The following is a 19,134-nucleotide window of genomic DNA, read 5'->3' as shown; positions in this document are numbered from 1 at the left end:
GACCCCCCATAGAAAACCCCATTATTGGGATACCCCATAGGACCCCCATAGAAACCCCATTATTGGGATACCCCATTATTGGGACCCCCCATAGGACCCCCCATAAGACCCCCATTATTAGGACCCCCCATAGGACCCCCATTATTAGGACCCCCCCATAGGACCCCCATAGGACCCCCATTATTAGGACCCCCCATAGGACCCCCATAGAAAACCCCATTATTGGCTCCCCCCCATAAGACCCCCATTATTAGGACCCCCCCTATAGGACCCCCATTATTAGGACCCCCCCATAGGACCCCTATTATTAGGACCCTCCCATAGGACCCCCATAGAAACCCCATTATTGGGACACCCCATAGGACCCCCCATAGGACCCCCATTATTAGGACCCTCCCATAGGACCCCCATAGAAACCCCATTATTGCCCCCCCCCCATAGGACCCCCATTGTTAGGACCCCCCATAGAAAACCCCATTAGTGGGATACCCCATAGAACCCCCCCATAGGACCCCCATTATTAGGACCCCCCCCCATAGGACCCCCCAAAGTGACCCCCATTATTAGGACCCCCCCATAGAAAACCCCATTATTAGGACCCCCCATAAGACCCCCATATTAGGACCCCCCCCCCATAGGACCCCCATTATTAGGACCCTCCCATAGGACCCCCATAGAAAACCCCATTATTGGCTCCCCCCCATAGGACCCCCATTATTAGGACCCCCCCAATAGGACCCCCATAGAAACCCCATTATTGGGACCCCCCATAGGACCCCCATTGTTAGGACCCCCCATAGAAAACCCCATTATTAGGACCCCCATAAGACCCCCATTATTAGGACCCCCTCCCATAGGACCCCCATAGAAACCCCATTATGGCCCCCCCCCATATGACCCCCATTGTTAGGACCCCCCATAGAAAACCCCATTATTAGGACCCCCCCATAGGACCCCCATAGAAACCCCATTATTGGGACCCCCCATAGGACCCCCATTATTAGGACCCCCCCCCAAAGGACCCCCATAGAAACCCCATTATTGCCCCCCCCATAGGACCCCCATTGTTAGGACCCCCCATAGAAAACCCCATTATTAGGACCCCCTATAGGACCCCCATTATTAGGACCCCCCCATAGGACCCCCATAGAAAACCCCATTATTGGCCCCCCCCATAGGACCCCCATTGTTAGGACCCCCCCCATAGGACTCCCATTATTAGGACCCCCCATAGAAAACCCCATTATTGGGATACCCCATAGGACCCCCATAGAAACCCCATTATTGGGATACCCCATTACTGGGACCCCCCCATACGACCCCCATAAGACCCCCATTATTAGGACCCCCCCATAGAACCCCATTATTGGGTCCCACAGAATCTATGGGGTTTCTATGGGCCCCACACAATCTATGGGGTTTCTATGGGTCCCACACAATCTATGGGGTTTCTATGGGCCCCACACAATCTATGGGGTTTCTATGGGCCCCACACAATCTATGGGGTTTCTATGGGCCCCACACAATCTATGGGGTTTCTATGGGCCCCACACAATCTATGGGGTTTCTATGGGCCCCACACAATCTATGGGGTTTCTATGGGCCCCACACAATCTATGGGGTTTCTATGGGCCCCACACAATCTATGGGGTTTCTATGGGTCCCACACAATCTATGGGGTTTCTATGGGTCCCACACAATCTATGGGGTTTCTATGGGTCCCACACAATCTATGGGGTTTCTATGGGTCCCACACAATCTATGGGGTTTCTACGGGTCCCACACAGTCTATGGGGTTTCTATGGGTCCCACACTGTCTATGGGGTTTCTATGGGTCCCACACAATCTATGGGGTTTCTATGGGTCCCACACAATCTATGGGGTTTCTATGGGTCCCACACAATCTATGGGGTTTCTATGGGCCCCACACAGTCTATGGGGTTTCTATGGGGTTTCTATGGGTCCTACCTGTTGTGCTGAGCGCGGCGGTCGCCTGTTGGGGGTTGGGCACCTGCAGACAACACAGCGTCACCCCACAGCGCTATGGGGTGGATGTGGGGCGTTATGGGTCCCTATGGGGTCACTATAGGTCCCTGTGTGTCTCTATGGGACCCTATGTGTCTCTATGGGACCCTATGGGTCTCTATGGGACCCTATGGGTCTCTATGGGGTCCCTATGGGTCACTATAGGTCCCTGTGTGTCTCTATGGGACCCTATGGGTCTCTATGGGGTATTTATGGGTTCCTATGGGTCCCTATGGGGTGCTATGGGGTGGCTGTGGGTCTCTATGGGGTCACTATAGGTCCTTATGTGTCTCTATGGGACCCTATGGGTCCCTATGGGGTCTTTATGGGTCCCTATGGGGTACTATGGGGTGGCTGTGGGTCTCTATGTGTCTCTATGGGTCTCTATGGGGTCTCTATGTGTCTACTCTATGGGTCTCTATGAGTCCCTATGGGGTCACAGTGGGTCTCTATGGGTCTCTATGGGGTCTTTATGGCTCCCTATGGGTCCCTATGGGGTGCTATGGGTCTCTATGGGGTCTCTATGAGTCCCTATGGGACTGTATGAGTCCCTATGGGTCCCTATGGGTCTCTATGGGGTCTCTATGGGTCCCTATGGGTCTCTATGGGATCTCTATGGGGTCTTTATGGGTCCCTATGGGTCTCTCTATGTGTCTCTATGTGTCCCTATGGGTTGCAATGAGTCCTCCGAGCCGCTAGGGGGTGCTCTCATAATCTCTATGGGTCTCTCTGGATCTCTCTCTATGTGTCTCTATGGCTCTCTATGTGTCTGTATTAATCCCTATGGGTTGCAATGAGTCCTCCGAGCCGCTAGGGGGCGCTCTCTTAATCTCTATGGGTCTCTCTATGTGTCTCTATGGGTCTCTCTGGGTCTCTATGGGTCTGTGTGTGTCTATGTGTCTCTATGTGTCCCTATGTGTCCCTATGTGTCTCTATGGGTCTCTATGGGTCTCTATGGGTCCCTATGTGTCCCTATGTGCCTCTATGGGTCTCTATGGGTCCCTATTAATCCCTATGGGTTGCAATGAGTCCTCCGAGCCGCTAGGGGGCGCTCTCTTAATCTCTATGGGTCTCTCTATGGGTCTCTATGGATCTCTATGTATCTCTATGGCTCTCTATGGGTCTCTATGGGTCCCTATGTGTCTCTATGGGTTGCAATGAGTCCTCCGAGCCGCTATGGGGCGCTCTCATAATCTCTATGGGTCTCTCTGGGTCTCTTTATGGGTCTCTCTATGTGTCTCTATGGCTCTCTATGGGTCCCTATGTGTCTGTATTAATCCCTATGGGTTGCAATGAGTCCTCCGAGCCGCTAGGGGGCGCTCTCTATGGGTCTCTCTATGTGTCTCTATGGGTCTGTGTGTGTCTATGTGTCTCTATGTGTCTCTATGGGTCTCTATGGGTCCCTATTAATCCCTATGGGTTGCAATGAGTCCTCCGAGCCGCTAGGGGGCGCTCTCTTAATCTCTATGGGTCTCTATGGTTCCCTATTAATCCCTATGGGTTGCAATGAGTCCTCCGAGCCGCTAGGGGGCTCTCTCTATGTGTCTCTCTATGTCTCTCTATGTGTCTCTATGGGTCCCTATGGCTCTCTATGGGTTGCAATGAGTCCCTCCGAGCCGCTAGGGGGCGCTCTCTTAATCTCTCTGGGTCTCTCTCTGGGTCTCTCTATGTATCTCTATGTGTCTCTATGGGTCCCTATGGCTCTCTATGGGTTGCAATGAGTCCCTCCGAGCCGCTAGGGGGCGCTCTCTATGTGTCTCTCTATGTGTCTCTCTATGTGTCTCTATGGATCTCTATGTGTCTCTATGGGTCTCTATGTGTCTCTATGGGTCCCTATGTGTCTCTATGGGTTGCAATGAGTCCTCCGAGCCGCTAGGGGGCGCTCTCATAATCTCTATGGGTCTCTCTGGGTCTCTCTATGCGTCTCTATGGCTCTCTATGCGTCTGTATTAATCCCTATGGGTTGCAATGAGTCCTCCGAGCCGCTAGGGGGCGCTCTCTTAATCTCTATGGGTCTCTTTGGGTCTCTCTCTGGGTCTCTCTATGTATCTCTATGTGTCTCTATGGGTCCCTATGGCTCTCTATGTGTCTCTATGGGTCTCTCTATGTGTCTCTATGGGTCTCTCTATGTGTCTCTATGGGTTGCAATGAGTCCCTCCGAGCTGCTAGGGGGCGCTCTCTATGTGTCTCTCTATGTGTCTCTCTATGTGTCTCTCTATGTGTCTCTATGGTTCCCTATGTGTCTCTATGGGTCCCTATGGGTCCCTATGTGTCTCTATGGGTCCCTATGGGTCCCTATGGGGTCTCTATGGGTCTCTATGGGTCCCTATGGGGTCTCTGTGTGTCTCTATGGGTCTCTATGGTTCCCTATTAATCCCTATGGGTTGCAATGAGTCCTCCGAGCCGCTAGGGGGTGCTCTCATAATCTCTATGGGTCTCTCTATGTGTCTCTATGGGTTGCAATGAGTCCCTCCGAGCCGCTAGGGGGCGCTCTCTATGGGTCTCTCTATGTGTCTCTATGGGTCTCTCTGGCTCTCTATGTGTCTCTATGGGTCCCTATGGCTCTCTATGGGTTGCAATGAGTCCTCCGAGCCGCTAGGGGGCGCTCTCTATGTGTCTCTCTATGTGTCTCTATGGTTCCCTATGTGTCTCTATGGGTTGCAATGAGTCCCTCCGAGCCGCTAGGGGGCGCTCTCTATGTGTCTCTCTATGTGTCTCTCTATGTGTCTCTCTATGTGTCTCTATGGGTCCCTATGGCTCTCTATGTGTCTCTATGGGTCCCTATGGGTCCCTATGGGTCTCACCTTGCCGTGTGCGGCCCCGCAGGGGTTGATGCGTTTCTCCTTCTGGCGCCGGTTGCAGAACCAGACCCTGATCACTTCCTTCTCCATCTGCAGCTGCTCCGCGATCACCAGGATCTCCTCCGACGTCGGCTTCTGGTTCTGGGGGCAAAGGTCAGGGGTCACGGGGTCACGGGGTCACAGATAGGGGTGGGGGTTAAAGGTCATGGGGTCACAGGGTTGGGAGGTGAGGGGTGAGGGGTCACAGGCCCCATGTAGGCCTGATGTAGGCCCTATATGCTCCATAGGCCTCATGTAGGCCCCATGTAGGCCTGATGTAGGCCCCATATGCTCCATAGGCCTCATGTAGGCCCCATGTAGGCCTGATGTAGGCCTCATATGCTCCATAGGCCTCATGTAGGCCCCATGCAGGCCTGATGGACTCTCTAGGCCCCATGTGCTCCATAGGCCCCATGTAGGCCCCATGTAGGCCTCATGTAGGCCCCATATAGACCCCATTTAGTCCCCATCCAGGCCCCATATAGGCCCCATGTGCTCGATGTGCTCTATAGGCCCCATCCAGGCCCCATGTAGGCCCTATCTAGGCCCTATATGCTCAATAGGCCCCATGTAGGCCCCATGCAGGCCTGATGGACTCTCTAGACCCCATCCAGACCCCATGTAGGACCCACGTAGGCCCCATGTAGGCCCCATGCAGGCCCTATATGCTCAATAGGCCCCATGTAGGCCCTATGCAGGCCTGATGGACTCTCTAGGCCCCATCCAGGCCCCATCTGCCCAATAGGCCCCACCTAGGCCCCACATAGGCCCCATGTAGGCCCCATGTAGGCCCCATATGCCTCATGTAGGCCCCATGTAGGCCCCATATGCTCCATAGGCCTCATGTAGGCCCCATGTAGGCCCCATATGCTCCATAGGCCTCACATAGGCCCCATGTAGGCCCCATATGCTCCATAGGCCTCATGTAGGCCCCATGTAGGTCCTATATGCTCCATAGGCCTCATGTAGGCCCCATGTAGGCCTCACATAGGCCCCATGTAGGCCCCATATGCCCAATAGGCCTCATGTAGGCCCTATGTAGGCCTCACATAGGCCCCATGTAGGCCCCATATGCCCAATAGGCCTCATGTAGGCCCTATGTAGGCCTCACATAGGCCCCATAGGCCCCATCTAAGTCCCATATGCCCCATAGGCCCCACATAGGCCCCCATGTAGGCCCCATGTAGGCCCCATGTAGGCCCCATATGCCCCATATGCCCCATAGTCCCCACATAGGCCCCATGTAGGCCCCATATGCCCCATAGGCCCCACATAGGCCCCATATGCCCCATCTAGGCCCCATGTAGGCCTCACATAGGCCCCATATGCCCCATAGGCCCCACATAGGCCCCATGGAGGCCCCATGGAGGCCCCATATGCTCAATAGGCCCCACATAGGCCCCATCTAGGCCCCACATAGGCCCCATATGCTCAATAGGCCCCATGTAGGCCTCACATAGGCCCCATCTAAGTCCCATATGCCCCATAGGCCCCACATAGGCCCCATATGCCCCATGTAGGCCCCCCTTAGGCCCCATATGCTCAATAGGCCCCACATAGGCTGCATGTAGGCCCCACGTAGGCCCCACGTAGGCCCCATATGCCCCATGTAGGCCTCACATAGGCCCCACATAGGCCCCATGTAGCCCCACATAGGCCCCATCTAGGCCCCACATAGGCCCCATATGCCCCATCTAGGCCCCATGTAGGCCTCACATAGGCCCCATATGCCCCATATGCCCCATAGGCCCCACATAGGCCCCACGTAGGCCCCATATGCTCCATAGACCCCATGTAGGCCCCATGTAGGCCTCACATAGACCCCATAGGCCCCACGTAGGCCCCATGTAGGCCCCATATGCCCCATCTAGGCCCCATGTAGGCCTCACATAGGCCCCATGTAGGCCCCATATGCTCCATAGGCCTCATGTAGGCCCCATGTAGGCCCCATATGCCCAATAGGCCCCATGTAGGCCTCACATAGGCCCCATATGCCCCATCTAGGCCCCATGTAGGCCTCACATAGGCCCCATATGCCCCATATGCCCCATAGGCCCCACATAGGCCCCATCTAGGCCCCATGTAGGCCTCACATAGGCCCCATGTAGGCCCCATCTAAGTCCCATATGCCCCATAGGCCCCACGTAGGCCCCATCTAGGCCCCATGTAGGCCTCACATAGGCCCCACATAGGCCCCACATGCCCAATAGGCCTCATGTAGGCTCCATGTAGGCCTCACATAGGCCCCATAGGCCCCATCTAAGTCCCATATGCCCCATAGGCCCCACGTAGGCCCCACATAGGCCCCATATGCCCCACATAGGCCCCACATAGGCCCCATGTAGGCCCCATGTAGGCCCCATGTAGGCCCCATATGCCCCATAGTCCCCACATAGGCCCCATGTAGGCCCCATATGCTCCATAGGCCTCATGTAGGCCCCATGTAGGCCCCATATGCCCAATAGGCCCCATGTAGGCCCCATATGCCCAATAGGCCCCACGTAGGCCCCATATGCCCAATAGGCCCCACATAGGCCCCATATGCCCCATATGCCCCACATATGCCCCATAGGCCCCACATAGGCCCCATATGCCCCATAGGCCCCACGTAGGCCGCACATAGACCCCATATGCCCCACATAGGCCCCACATAGGCCCCATGTAGGCCCCATGTAGGCCCCATGTAGGCCCCATATGCCCCATAGTCCCCACATAGGCCCCATGTAGGCCCCATATGCTCCATAGGCCTCATGTAGGCCCCATGTAGGCCCCATATGCCCAATAGGCCCCATGTAGGCCCCATATGCCCAATAGGCCCCACGTAGGCCCCATATGCCCAATAGGCCCCACATAGGCCCCATATGCCCCATATGCCCCACATATGCCCCATAGGCCCCACATAGGCCCCATATGCCCCATAGGCCCCATAGGCCCCACATAGGCCCCATATGCTCCATAGGCCCCATGTAGGCCCCATGTAGGCCTCACATAGACCCCATAGGCCCCACGTAGGCCCCATGTAGGCCCCATATGCCCCATCTAGGCCCCATGTAGGCCTCACATAGGCCCCATGTAGGCCCCATATGCTCCATAGGCCTCATGTAGGCCCCACATAGGCCCCATATGCTCAATAGGCCCCATGTAGGCCTCACATAGGCCCCATAGGCCCCATCTAAGTCCCATATGCCCCATAGGCCCCACATAGGCCCCATGTAGGCCCCACATAGGCCCCATATGCCCCATAGGCCCCACATGCCCCATAGGCCCCACATAGGCCCCACATAGGCTTCATATGCCCCATAGGCCCCACATAGGCCCCATATGCCCCATATGCCCCATAGTCCCCACATATGCCCCATGTAGGCCCCACGTAGGCCCCACATAGGCCCCATATGCTCAATAGGCCCCATGTAGGCCCCACATAGGCCCCATATGCCCCATAGGCCCCATAGGCCCCACATAGGCCCCACATATGCCCCATAGGCCCCATAGGCCCCACATATGCCCCACATCTCACCGCCAGGAAGCTCCTCTCGAGGGCGAATCTGACGTTGGTCTCGATGCTGGTTCTTTTCTTGCGGCGTCGTCCCGGGAGCCCCTCGAAGGCGCTGAGGGCGGCGCTGCCCAGAGCGTGTGGGGCCGGCAGGGCCGCGTCCACTGACATGGCCTCTATGGGGCAGGGGAGTGGGGTGAGAGGGGCTGGGCCGCTATGGGGTCCCTATGGGGCAGCTATGGGGTCCCTATGGGGCAGCTATGGGGCAGCTATGGGGTCCCTATGGGGCAGCTATGGGGCAGCTATGGGGTCCCTATGGGGCAGCTATGGGGTCCCTATGGGGCCGCTATGGGGTCCCTATGGGGCAGCTATGGGGTCCCTATGGGGCAGCTATGGGGCACCCTATAGTTATAGCGTGTCCGTGGGGCAGCTATGGGGCACCCTATAGTTAGAGGGTGTCTGTGGGGCAGCTATGGGGTCCCTATGGGGCAGCTATGGGGCAGCTATGGGGCACCCTATAGTTAGAGGGTGTCTGTGGGGCAGCTATGGGGCACCCTATAGTTAGAGGGTGTCCGTGGGGCAGCTATGGGGCACCCTATAGTTATAGCGTGTCCGTGGGGCAGCTATGGGGCACCCTATAGTTAGAGGGTGTCTGTGGGGCAGCTATGGGGCACCCTATAGTTATAGAGTGTCCGTGGGGCAGCTATGGGGCACCCTATAGTTAGAGGGTGTCCGTGGGGCAGCTATGGGGCACCCTATAGTTATAGAGTGTCCATGGGGCAGCTATGGGACACCCTATAGTTAGAGGGTGTCCGTGGGGCAGCTATGGGGCACCCTATAGTTATAGAGTGTCCATGGGGCAGCTATGGGGCACCCTATAGTTAGAGGGTGTCTGTGGGGCAGCTATGGGGCACCCTGTAGTTATAGAGTGTCCATGGGGCAGCTATGGGGCACCCTATAGTTAGAGGGTGTCTGTGGGGCAGCTATGGGGCACCCTGTAGTTATAGAGTGTCCATGGGGCAGCTATGGGGTCCCTATAGTTAGAGGGTGTCTGTGGGGCAGCTATGGGGCACCCTATAGTTAGAGGGTGTCTGTGGGGCAGCTATGGGGCACCCTATAGTTAGAGGGTGTCCGTGGGGCAGCTATGGGGCACCCTATAGTTAGAGGGTGTCCGTGGGGCAGCTATGGGGCACCCTATAGTTAGAGGGTGTCTGTGGGGCAGCTATGGGGCACCCTATAGTTAGAGGGTGTCCATGGGGCAGCTATGGGGCACCCTATAGTTAGAGGGTGTCTATGTTCTTATGGGGTCTCTATTGCCCCCTATGGCACCCTATGTCTCCCTATGGGGTCTCTATGGCACCCCATGGCTCCCTATGGGGTCTCTATTGCCCCCTATTATCCCCTATTGCCCCCTATGGGGTCTCTATGGGGTCTCTATTGCCCCCTATTGCCCCCTATCCCCCCCTATAGGGTCCCTATTGCCCCCTATGGTGTCTCTATGGGGTCTCTATTGCCCCCTATTTCTCCCTATTGCCCCCATGGCTCCCTATGGCCCCCTATGTGTCTCTATGGGGTCTCTGTGTCTCCCTATCACCCCCAATCGCCCCCTATTGCCCCCCATTGCCCCCTATGGATTTCTATGGGGTCTCTATGGGGTCTGTGTGCCCCCTATTGCCCCCCATTGCTCCCCATTGCCCCCTATGTGTCTCTATGGGGTCTCTATTGCCCCCTATGGCTCCCTATCACCTCCTATCGCCCCCTATGGGTCCCTATGGGATCCCTATTGCCCCCTATGTGTCTCTATGGGGTCTGTGTGCCCCCTATTGCCCCCATGGCCCCCTACTGCCCCCTATCACCCCCATGGCTCCCTATGGCCCCCTGTGTGTCTCTATGGGGTCTCTATGGGGTCTGTGTGCCCCCCATTGCCCCCCATTGCCCCCCATCTCCCACTATGGGTCCCTATTGCCCCCTATGTGTCTCTACGGGGTCTGTGCCCCCCATTGCCTCCCATCGCCCCCCATTGCCCCCCATCGCCCCCCATTGCCCCCTGTTACCCCCAATTGCCCCCTATTGTCCCCCATTGCCCCACATTGCCCCCTATTGCCCCCTCTGGGTTTCTATGGGGTCTCTATGGGGTCTGTGCCCCCCATTGCCCCCATTGCCCCCCATTGTCCCCCATTGCCCCCCATTGCCCCCCATTGCCCCCCATTGCCCCCCATCGCCCCCTATGTGTCTCTATGGGGTCTCTATGGGGTCTGTGTGCCCCCCATTGCCCCCTATGTGTCTCTATGGGGTCCCTATGGGGTCTGTGTGCCCCCCATAGCCCCCCATTCCCCCCCGTTGCCCCCCATTGCCCCCCATTTCCCCCCCGGACCCACCGGCGTCGTTGAGCCACTTCTCGAGCAGGGGTTTGAGTTTGCACATGTTCTTAAAGCTGAGATTCAGCGCCTCAAAACGGGAGATGGTGGTTTGGCTGAAGTCGTTCCCGTACAGCTTCCCCATGGCCAGCCCCACATCGCCCTATAGGGACAATGGGGGTCATCTATGGGGCCATGGCCAGCCCCACATCGCCCTATAGGGACAATGGGGGTCATCTATGGGGCCATGGCCAGCCCCACATCGCCCTATAGGGACAATGGGGGTCATCTATGGGGCCATGGCCAGCCCCACATCGCCCTATAGGGACAATGGGGGTCATCTATGGGGTCATGGCCAGCCCCACATCGCCCTATAGGGACAACGGGGGTCATCTATGGGGCCATGGCCAGCCCCACATCGCCCTATAGGGACAATGGGGGTCATCTATGGGGCCATGGCCAGCCCCACATCGCCCTATAGAGACAATGGGGGTCATCTATGGGGCCATGGCCAGCCCCACATCGCCCTATAGGGACAATGGGGGTCATCTATGGGTCATGGCCAGCCCCACATCGCCCTATAGGGACAATGGGGGTCATCTATGGGGCCATGGCCAGCCCCACATCGCCCTATAGGGACAATGGGGGTCATCTATGGGGCCATGGCCAGCCCCACATCGCCCTATAGGGACAATGGGGGTCATCTATGGGGCCATGGCCAGCCCCACATCGCCCTATAGGGACAATGGGGGTCATCTATGGGGCCATGGCCAGCCCCACATCGCCCTATAGGGACAATGGGGGTCATCTATGGGGCCATGGCCAGCCCCACATCGCCCTATAGGGACAATGGGGGTCATCTATGGGGTCATGGCCAGCCCCACATCGCCCTATAGGGACAACGGGGGTCATCTATGGGGCCATGGCCAGCCCCACATCGCCCTATAGGGACAATGGGGGTCATCTATGGGGCCATGGCCAGCCCCACATCGCCCTATAGAGACAATGGGGGTCATCTATGGGGCCATGGCCAGCCCCACATCGCCCTATAGGGACAATGGGGGTCATCTATGGGTCATGGCCAGCCCCACATCGCCCTATAGGGACAATGGGGGTCATCTATGGGGCCATGGCCAGCCCCACATCGCCCTATAGGGACAATGGGGGTCATCTATGGGGCCATGGCCAGCCCCACATCGCCCTATAGGGACAATGGGGGTCATCTATGGGGCCATGGCCAGCCCCACATCGCCCTATAGGGACAATGGGGGTCATCTATGGGGCCATGGCCAGCCCCACATCGCCCTATAGGGACAATGGGGGTCATCTATGGGGCCATGGCCAGCCCCACATCGCCCTATAGGGACAATGGGGGTCATCTATGGGGCTGGGAGTCAGCCCCACATCGCCCTATAGGGACAATGGGGGTCATCTATGGGGCCATGGCCAGCCCCACAACGCCCTATAGGGACAATGGGGGTCATCTATGGGGCCATGGCCAGCCCCACATCGCCCTATAGGGACAATGGGGGTCATCTATGGGGCCATGGCCAGCCCCACATCGCCCTATAGACACAATGGGGGTCATCTATGGGGCCATGGCCAGCCCCACATCGCCCTATAGGGACAATGGGGGTCATCTATGGGCCATGGCCAGCCCCACATCGCCCTATGGGGACAATGGGGGTCATCTATGGGGCCATGGCCAGCCCCACATCGCCCTATAGGGACAATGGGGGTCATCTATGGGGCCATGGCCAGCCCCACATCGCCCTATAGGGACAATGGGGGTCATCTATGGGGCCATGGCCAGCCCCACATCGCCCTATAGACACAATGGGGGTCATCTATGGGGCCATGGCCAGCCCCACATCGCCCTATAGGGACAATGGGGGTCATCTATGGGGCCATGGCCAGCCCCACATCGCCCTATAGGGACAATGGGGGTCATCTATGGGGCCATGGCCAGCCCCACATCGCCCTATAGGGACAATGGGGGTCATCTATGGGGCCATGGCCAGCCCCACATCGCCCTATAGGGACAATGGGGGTCATCTATGGGGCCATGGCCAGCCCCACATCGCCCTATAGGGACAATGGGGGTCATCTATGGGGCCATGGCCAGCCCCACATCGCCCTATAGGGACAATGGGGGTCATCTATGGGGCCATGGCCAGCCCCACATCGCCCTATAGGGACAATGGGGGTCATCTATGGGGCCATGGCCAGCCCCACATCGCCCTATAGGGACAATGGGGGTCATCTATGGGGCCATGGCCAGCCCCACATCGCCCTATAGGGACAATGGGGGTCATCTATGGGGCCATGGCCAGCCCCACATCGCCCTATAGGGACAATGGGGGTCATCTATGGGGCCATGGCCAGCCCCACATCGCCCTATAGGGACAATGGGGGTCATCTATGGGGCCATGGCCAGCCCCACATCGCCCTATAGGGACAATGGGGGTCATCTATGGGGCCATGGCCAGCCCCACATCGCCCTATAGGGACAATGGGGGTCATCTATGGGTCATGGCCAGCCCCACATCGCCCTATAGGGACAATGGGGGTCATCTATGGGGCCATGGCCAGCCCCACATCGCCCTATAGGGACAATGGGGGTCATCTATGGGGCCATGGCCAGCCCCACATCGCCCTATAGGGACAATGGGGGTCATCTATGGGGCCATGGCCAGCCCCACATCGCCCTATAGGGACAATGGGGGTCATCTATGGGGCCATGGCCAGCCCCACATCGCCCTATAGGGACAATGGGGGTCATCTATGGGGCCATGGCCAGCCCCACATCGCCCTATAGGGACAATGGGGGTCATCTATGGGGCCATGGCCAGCCCCACATCGCCCTATAGGGACAATGGGGGTCATCTATGGGGCCATGGGGGTTCTATAAAGGCAGGGGGGTCCTTGTTATGGGGGGGGTCCTTACTTTAGGTAGGGGTCCTTATATTGGGTAGGGGTCCCTATTTGGGGGGGGGTCCTTATATTGGGTAGGGGTCTTTAATTTGGGGGGGGTCTTTAATTTGGGGGGGGTCCCTTAATTTGGGGGGGGTCCTTATATTGAGTAGGGGTCCCTTATTTTGGGGGGGGTCCTTATATTGGGTAGGGGTCCCTATTTGGGGGGGGTCCCTTAATTTGGGTGGGGGTCCTTATATTGTGGGGGGGTCCCTATTTGGGTGGGGGTCTTTAATTTGGGGGGGGTCCCACCTACGTGAAGCTGAGTTTGATGCAAGGCAGGGGGGTCCTTATATTGGGTAGGGGTCTTTAATTTGGGGGGGGGTCTTAATTTGGGGGGGGGTCCTTAATTTGGGGGGGGTCCCACCTGCGTGAAGCCGAGTTTGATGCAAGGCAGGGGGGTCCTTGTTATGGGGGGGGTCCTTAATTTGGGGGGGGTCCCTTAATTTGGGTAGGGGTCTTTATTTGGGGGGGGTCTTTATTTGGGGGGGGGGTCTTTATTTGGGGAGGGGTCCTTATATTGGGTAGGGGTCCCTATTTGGGGGGGGGTCTTTAATTTGGGGGGGGTGTCTTTATTTGGGGGGGGGTCCCTATTTGGGGGGGGTCTTTAATTTGGGGGGGGTCCTTGTTATGGGGGGGGTCCCTTATATTGGGTAGGGGTCGTTATATTGGGGGGGGTCCTTTATTTGAGTAGGGGTCCCTATTTGGGGGGGGGTCCCTTAATTTGGGTAGGGGTCTTTATATTCGGGGGGGTCTTTATTTGGGGGGGGGTCTTTAATTTGGGGGGGGGTCCTTATATTGGGTAGGGGTCCCTTATATTGGGTAGGGGTCCCCTATTTGGGGGGGGGGTCCCTTAATTTGGGTAGGGGTCCCTTAATTTGGGGGGGGGTCTTTAATTTGGGGGGGGGGTCCTTGTTATGGGGGGGGTCCCTATTTGGGGGGGGGTCTTTATTTGGGGGGGGTCCCACCTGCGTGAAGCCGAGTTTGATGCGCCGCTGTTTGAAGGTCCTCGCGAACTGCTCCAGCTCCTCCAGGTCACTGGGCTCCTCCGGGGGGGGCGCGGGGGGGTCCCCGGCTTTAAGGGGGGGAGGGGGGGCGTCGGGGGGGGGGCGGGAGGGGGGCTGGGGGGGGGGGATATAAAGGGTTAATGGGGGGGATATAGGGTTAATGGGGGATTGGGGGGGGTTAATGGGATATAAAGGGTTAATAGGGGATTTTGGGGGGGATATAAAGGGTTAATGGGGGATTTGGGGGGGGTTAATGGGATATAAAGGGTTAATGGGGGATTTGGGGGGATATAAAGGGTTAATGGGGGGGTTTGGGGGGGATTAATGGGATATAAAGGGTTAATAGGGGGGATAAAGGGTTAATGGGGGGGATATAAAGGGTTAATGGGGGGGATAAAGGGTTAATGGGGGGGATAAAGGGTTAACAAGGGGGTTAATGGGATATAAAGGGTTAATGGGATTTGGGGGGGTATAAAGGGGATATGGGGGGGGATTAATGGGATATAAAGGGTTAATAGGAGATTTGAGGGGGGATTAATGGGATATAAAGGGTTAATGGGGGATTTGGGGGGGGGATATATAGGGTTAATGGGATTTGGGGGGGATTAATGGGACATAAAAGGGTTAATAGGAGATTTGAGGGGGGATTAATGGGATATAAAGGGTTAATGGGGGATTTGGGGGGGGGATATATAGGGTTAATGGGATTTGGGGGGGGTTAATGGGATATAAAGGGTTAATGGGGGGATTTGGGGGGGGTTAATGGGATATAAGGGGATAATAGGGGAATTGGGGGGGATATAAAGGGTTAATGGGGGGGATAAAGGGTTAATGGGGGGGTTTAATGGGGTATAAAGGGTTAATGGGGGAATTTGGGGGGGGATAAAGGGGGTTAATAGGGGGGATAAAGGGTTAATGGGGGGGATAAAGGGTTAATGGAGGGGTTTGGGGGGGTATAAAGGGTTAATGGGGGTTAATGGGGGGTATAAAGGGTTAATGGGGGATATAAAGGGTTAATAGGGGGGATATAGGGTTAATAGGGGATATAAAGGGTTAATGGGGGGGATATAAAGGGTTAATGGGGGGGATATAAAGGGTTAATGGGGGGATAAAGGGTTAATGGGGGATATAAAGGGTTAATGGGGGGGATAAAGGGTTAATGGGGGGGATAAAGGGTTAATGGGGGGGGTTAATGGGGTATAAAGGGTTAATGGGGGGGTTTGGGGGGGGATATGGGATATAAAGGGTTAATAGGGGGGATATAGGGTTAATAGGGGGGATAAAGGGTTAATAGGGGGGTTTAATGGGGTATAAAGGGTTAATGGGGGATTTGGGGGGGATTAATGGCATATAAAGGGTTAATGGGGGGATTTGGGGGGGGTTTAATGGGATATAAAGGGTTAATGGGGGATTTGGGGGGATATAAAGGGTTAATGGGGGGGTTTGGGGGGGGGATATGGGATATAAAGGGTTAATAGGGGGGATATAGGGTTAATGGGGGGGTTTAATGGGGTATAAAGGGTTAATGGGGGATTTGGGGTGGGTATAAAGGGTTAATAGGGGGGATATAGGGTTAATGGGGGGGTTAATGGGATATAAAGGGTTAATAGGGGATTTGAGGGGGGGTTTAAGGGGATATAAAGGGTTAATGGGGGATTTGGGGGGGGATATAAAGGGTTAATGGGGGGGTTTAATGGGATATAAGGGGTTAATGGGATTTGGGGGGGGATATAAAGGGTTAATGGGGGATTTGAGGGGGGTTAATGGGATTTAAAGTGTTAATGGGGGATTTGGGGGGGGATATAAAGGGTTAATGGGGGGTTAATGGGGTATAAAGGGTTAATAGGGGATTTGGGGGGATATAAAGGGTATATGGGGGGGTTAATGGGATATAAAGGGTTAATGGGATATAAAGGGTTAATGGGATTTGGGGGGGGATATAAAGGGTTAATGGGGGGGTTTAATGGGGTATAAAGGATTAATGGGGGATTTGAGGGGGGGATATAAAGGGTTAATGGGGGATTTGGGGGGGACACAAAGGGTTAATGGGGGGTTTAATGGGATTTAAAGGGTTAATGGGGGATTTAATGGGATATAAAGGGTTAATAGGGGATTGGGGGGGGTATAAAGGGTATATGGGGGGGATTAGTGGGATATAAAGGGTTAATAGGGGATTTTGGGGGGGGACACAAGGGGTTAATGGGGGGGTTAATGGGATTTAAAGGGTTAATGGGGGTTTTGGGGGGGTATAAAGGGTTAATGGGGGGATTTAATGGGATATAAAGGGTTAATGGGATTTGGGGGGGGGATATATAGGGTTAATAGGGGATTTGAGGGGGGGTTAATGGGATATAAAGGGTTAATGGGATTTGGGGGGGGTTAATGGGGGATTTTGGGGATATTTGGGGGGGATTTGGGGCACTTTGGGGCCATTTGTGGTATTTTGGGGTGGATTTGGGGTTTTTTGGGGTGGATTTGGGGCATTTTGGGGTGGATTTGGGGTTTTTAGGGTCCATTTTGGGGCCGTTTGTGGTATTTTGGGGTGGATTTGGGGTTTTTTGGGCTGGATTTGGGTGTTTTTGTGAGTTTTTTTGGGTTTTTGGGGGGCTTTTGGGGTTTTTAGGGTGAATTAGTGGGATTTTGGGGTGAATTAGTGGGATTTTGGGGTGGATTTGGGGTATTTTTGGGGTGGATTTGGGGTTTTTTGGGGTTTTTTGGGGGGGTTTTGGGGTTTTTTGGAGTGGATTTGGGGTATTAGGGTCCATTTTGGGGCCATTTGCGGTATTTTGGGGTGGATTTGGGGTATTTTGGGGTGGATTTGGGGTTTTTTGGGCTGGATTTGGGTGTTTTTGTGAGTTTTTTGGGTTTTGGGGGGGGTTTTGGGGTTTTTAGGGTGAATTAGAGGGATTTTGGAATGGATTAGTGGGATTTTGGGGTGGATTTGGGGTTTTTAGGGGTGGATTTGGGGTATTTTGGGGTGGATTTGGGGTATTTTTGGGTTTTTAGGGGGGTTTTGGGGTTTTTTGGGGTGGATTTGGGTTTTTTGGGGTGAATTAGTGGGATTTTGGGGTGTTTTGGGGCTATTTTTGGGGTATTTTTGGGGTATTTGGGGGTATTTTGGGGCTATTTTGGGGGCTTTGGGGGTTTTTGGGGTGGATTTGGTCTATTTTTGGTGTATTTTGGGCTATTTTGGGGTATTTGGGGCTATTTTTGGGGTATTTTTGTGTTTTTTGGAGTTTTTTTTGGTATTTTGGGGTTATTTGGGGCTATTTTGGGGTATTTTTTTGCTATTTTGGGGCTATTTTGGGCTATTTTTGTGGTATTTTGGGCTATTTTAAGTTATTTTGGGTTATTTTGGGGTATTTTGGGGTATTTTGGGGTATTTTTGGGGTATTTTGGGCTATTTTGGGGTATTTTTGGGGTATTTTGGGCTATTTTTGGGGTATTTGGGGCTATTTTGGGCTATTTTGGGCTATTTTGGGGGTATTTTGGGGTTTTGGGGGTGGATTTGGGGTATTTTTGGGGTATTTGGGGGGTTTTTTGGGCTATTTTTGGGGTATTTGGGGCTACTTGGGGCTATTTTGGGGGTATTTTTGTGGTTTTTCGGGTTTTTTTTGTATTTTTGGGCTATTTTTGGGCTATTTTTGGGCTATTTTTGGGCTATTTTGGGCTATTTTGGGGCTATATTTGGGGTATTTTGGGGGTATTTTGAGGTTTTTGGGGTGGATTTGGGGTATTTTTGTGGTTTTTTGGGTATTTTTGGTATTTATGCTATTTTAGGGCTATTTTTGGGGTATTTTTGGACTATTTCGGGCTATTTTGGGGGTATTTTGGGCTATTTTGGGCTATTTTTTGGGGCTATTTTGGGCTATTTTGGGCTACTTTTGGGGCTATTTTGGGGTATTTTGGGCTATTTTGGGCTATTTTTGGGCTATTTTGGGCTATTTTTGGGGTATTTTGGGGTTTTGGGGGTGGATTTGGGGTATTCTTGGGGTATTTGGGGGGTTTTTGGGCTATTTTTGGGGTATTTGGGGCTATTTTTGGCTATTTTGGGCTATTTTGGGGGTATTTTTGTGGTTTTTCGGGTTTTTTTTGTATTTTTGGGCTATTTTTGGGCTATTTTTGGGGTATTTTGGGCTATTTTGGGTGTTTTTGAGGTGGATTTGGGGTATTTTTGTGTTTTTTTGGGTATTTTTGGTATTTTTGGGCTATTTTGGGCTATTTTGGGGGTATTTTGGGGTATTTTGGGGCTATTTTGGGCTATTTTGGGCTATTTTTGGGGTATTTTGGGGTTTTGGGGGTGGATTTGGGGTATTTTTGGGGTATTTGGGGGGTTTTTGGGCTATTTTTTGGGTATTTGGGGCTATTTTTGGGTATTTTGGGCTATTTTTGGCTATTTTTGGCTATTTTGGGCTATTTTGGGGGTATTTTTGTGGTTT

The 19,134-nt window shown here is 54.6% G+C and overlaps 1 protein-coding gene and 1 pseudogene across 2 annotated transcripts in view; both read right to left on the bottom strand.

Moving 5' to 3' along the window:
* Window positions 1-1,803: 1,803 nt before the first annotated feature.
* Window positions 1,804-19,134, bottom strand: part of POU2F2 (POU class 2 homeobox 2) — a 33,915-nt gene continuing 16,584 nt past the window's right edge. Inside the window, exons 9-13 of one of the 2 annotated variants that reach the window (XM_085535892.1) lie at window positions 14,657-14,809; window positions 10,737-10,878; window positions 8,383-8,534; window positions 4,830-4,967; window positions 1,804-2,011 (exon numbers count right to left, since the gene is read on the bottom strand). In XM_085535892.1, the coding sequence (XP_085392018.1) occupies window positions 1,934-2,011; window positions 4,830-4,967; window positions 8,383-8,534; window positions 10,737-10,878; window positions 14,657-14,809 (663 nt within the window). In that variant the 3' untranslated portion in view covers window positions 1,804-1,933. The remainder of the gene's footprint in view (window positions 2,012-4,829; window positions 4,968-8,382; window positions 8,535-10,736; window positions 10,879-14,656; window positions 14,810-19,134) is intronic. The other variant, XM_085535893.1, reaches the window with a different exon arrangement.
* On the bottom strand, window positions 17,514-19,037 carry LOC146750969 (uncharacterized; annotated as a pseudogene).

This window comes from Coturnix japonica, unplaced genomic scaffold (genome assembly GCF_054131305.1).
Source record: "Coturnix japonica strain WE unplaced genomic scaffold, WE-NBRP24 Scf217, whole genome shotgun sequence".
Taxonomy (NCBI): Eukaryota; Metazoa; Chordata; class Aves; order Galliformes; family Phasianidae; genus Coturnix; species Coturnix japonica.
Note: the sequence above shows the minus strand (reverse complement) of the source record. Positions and strands in the feature narration are given on the sequence as shown.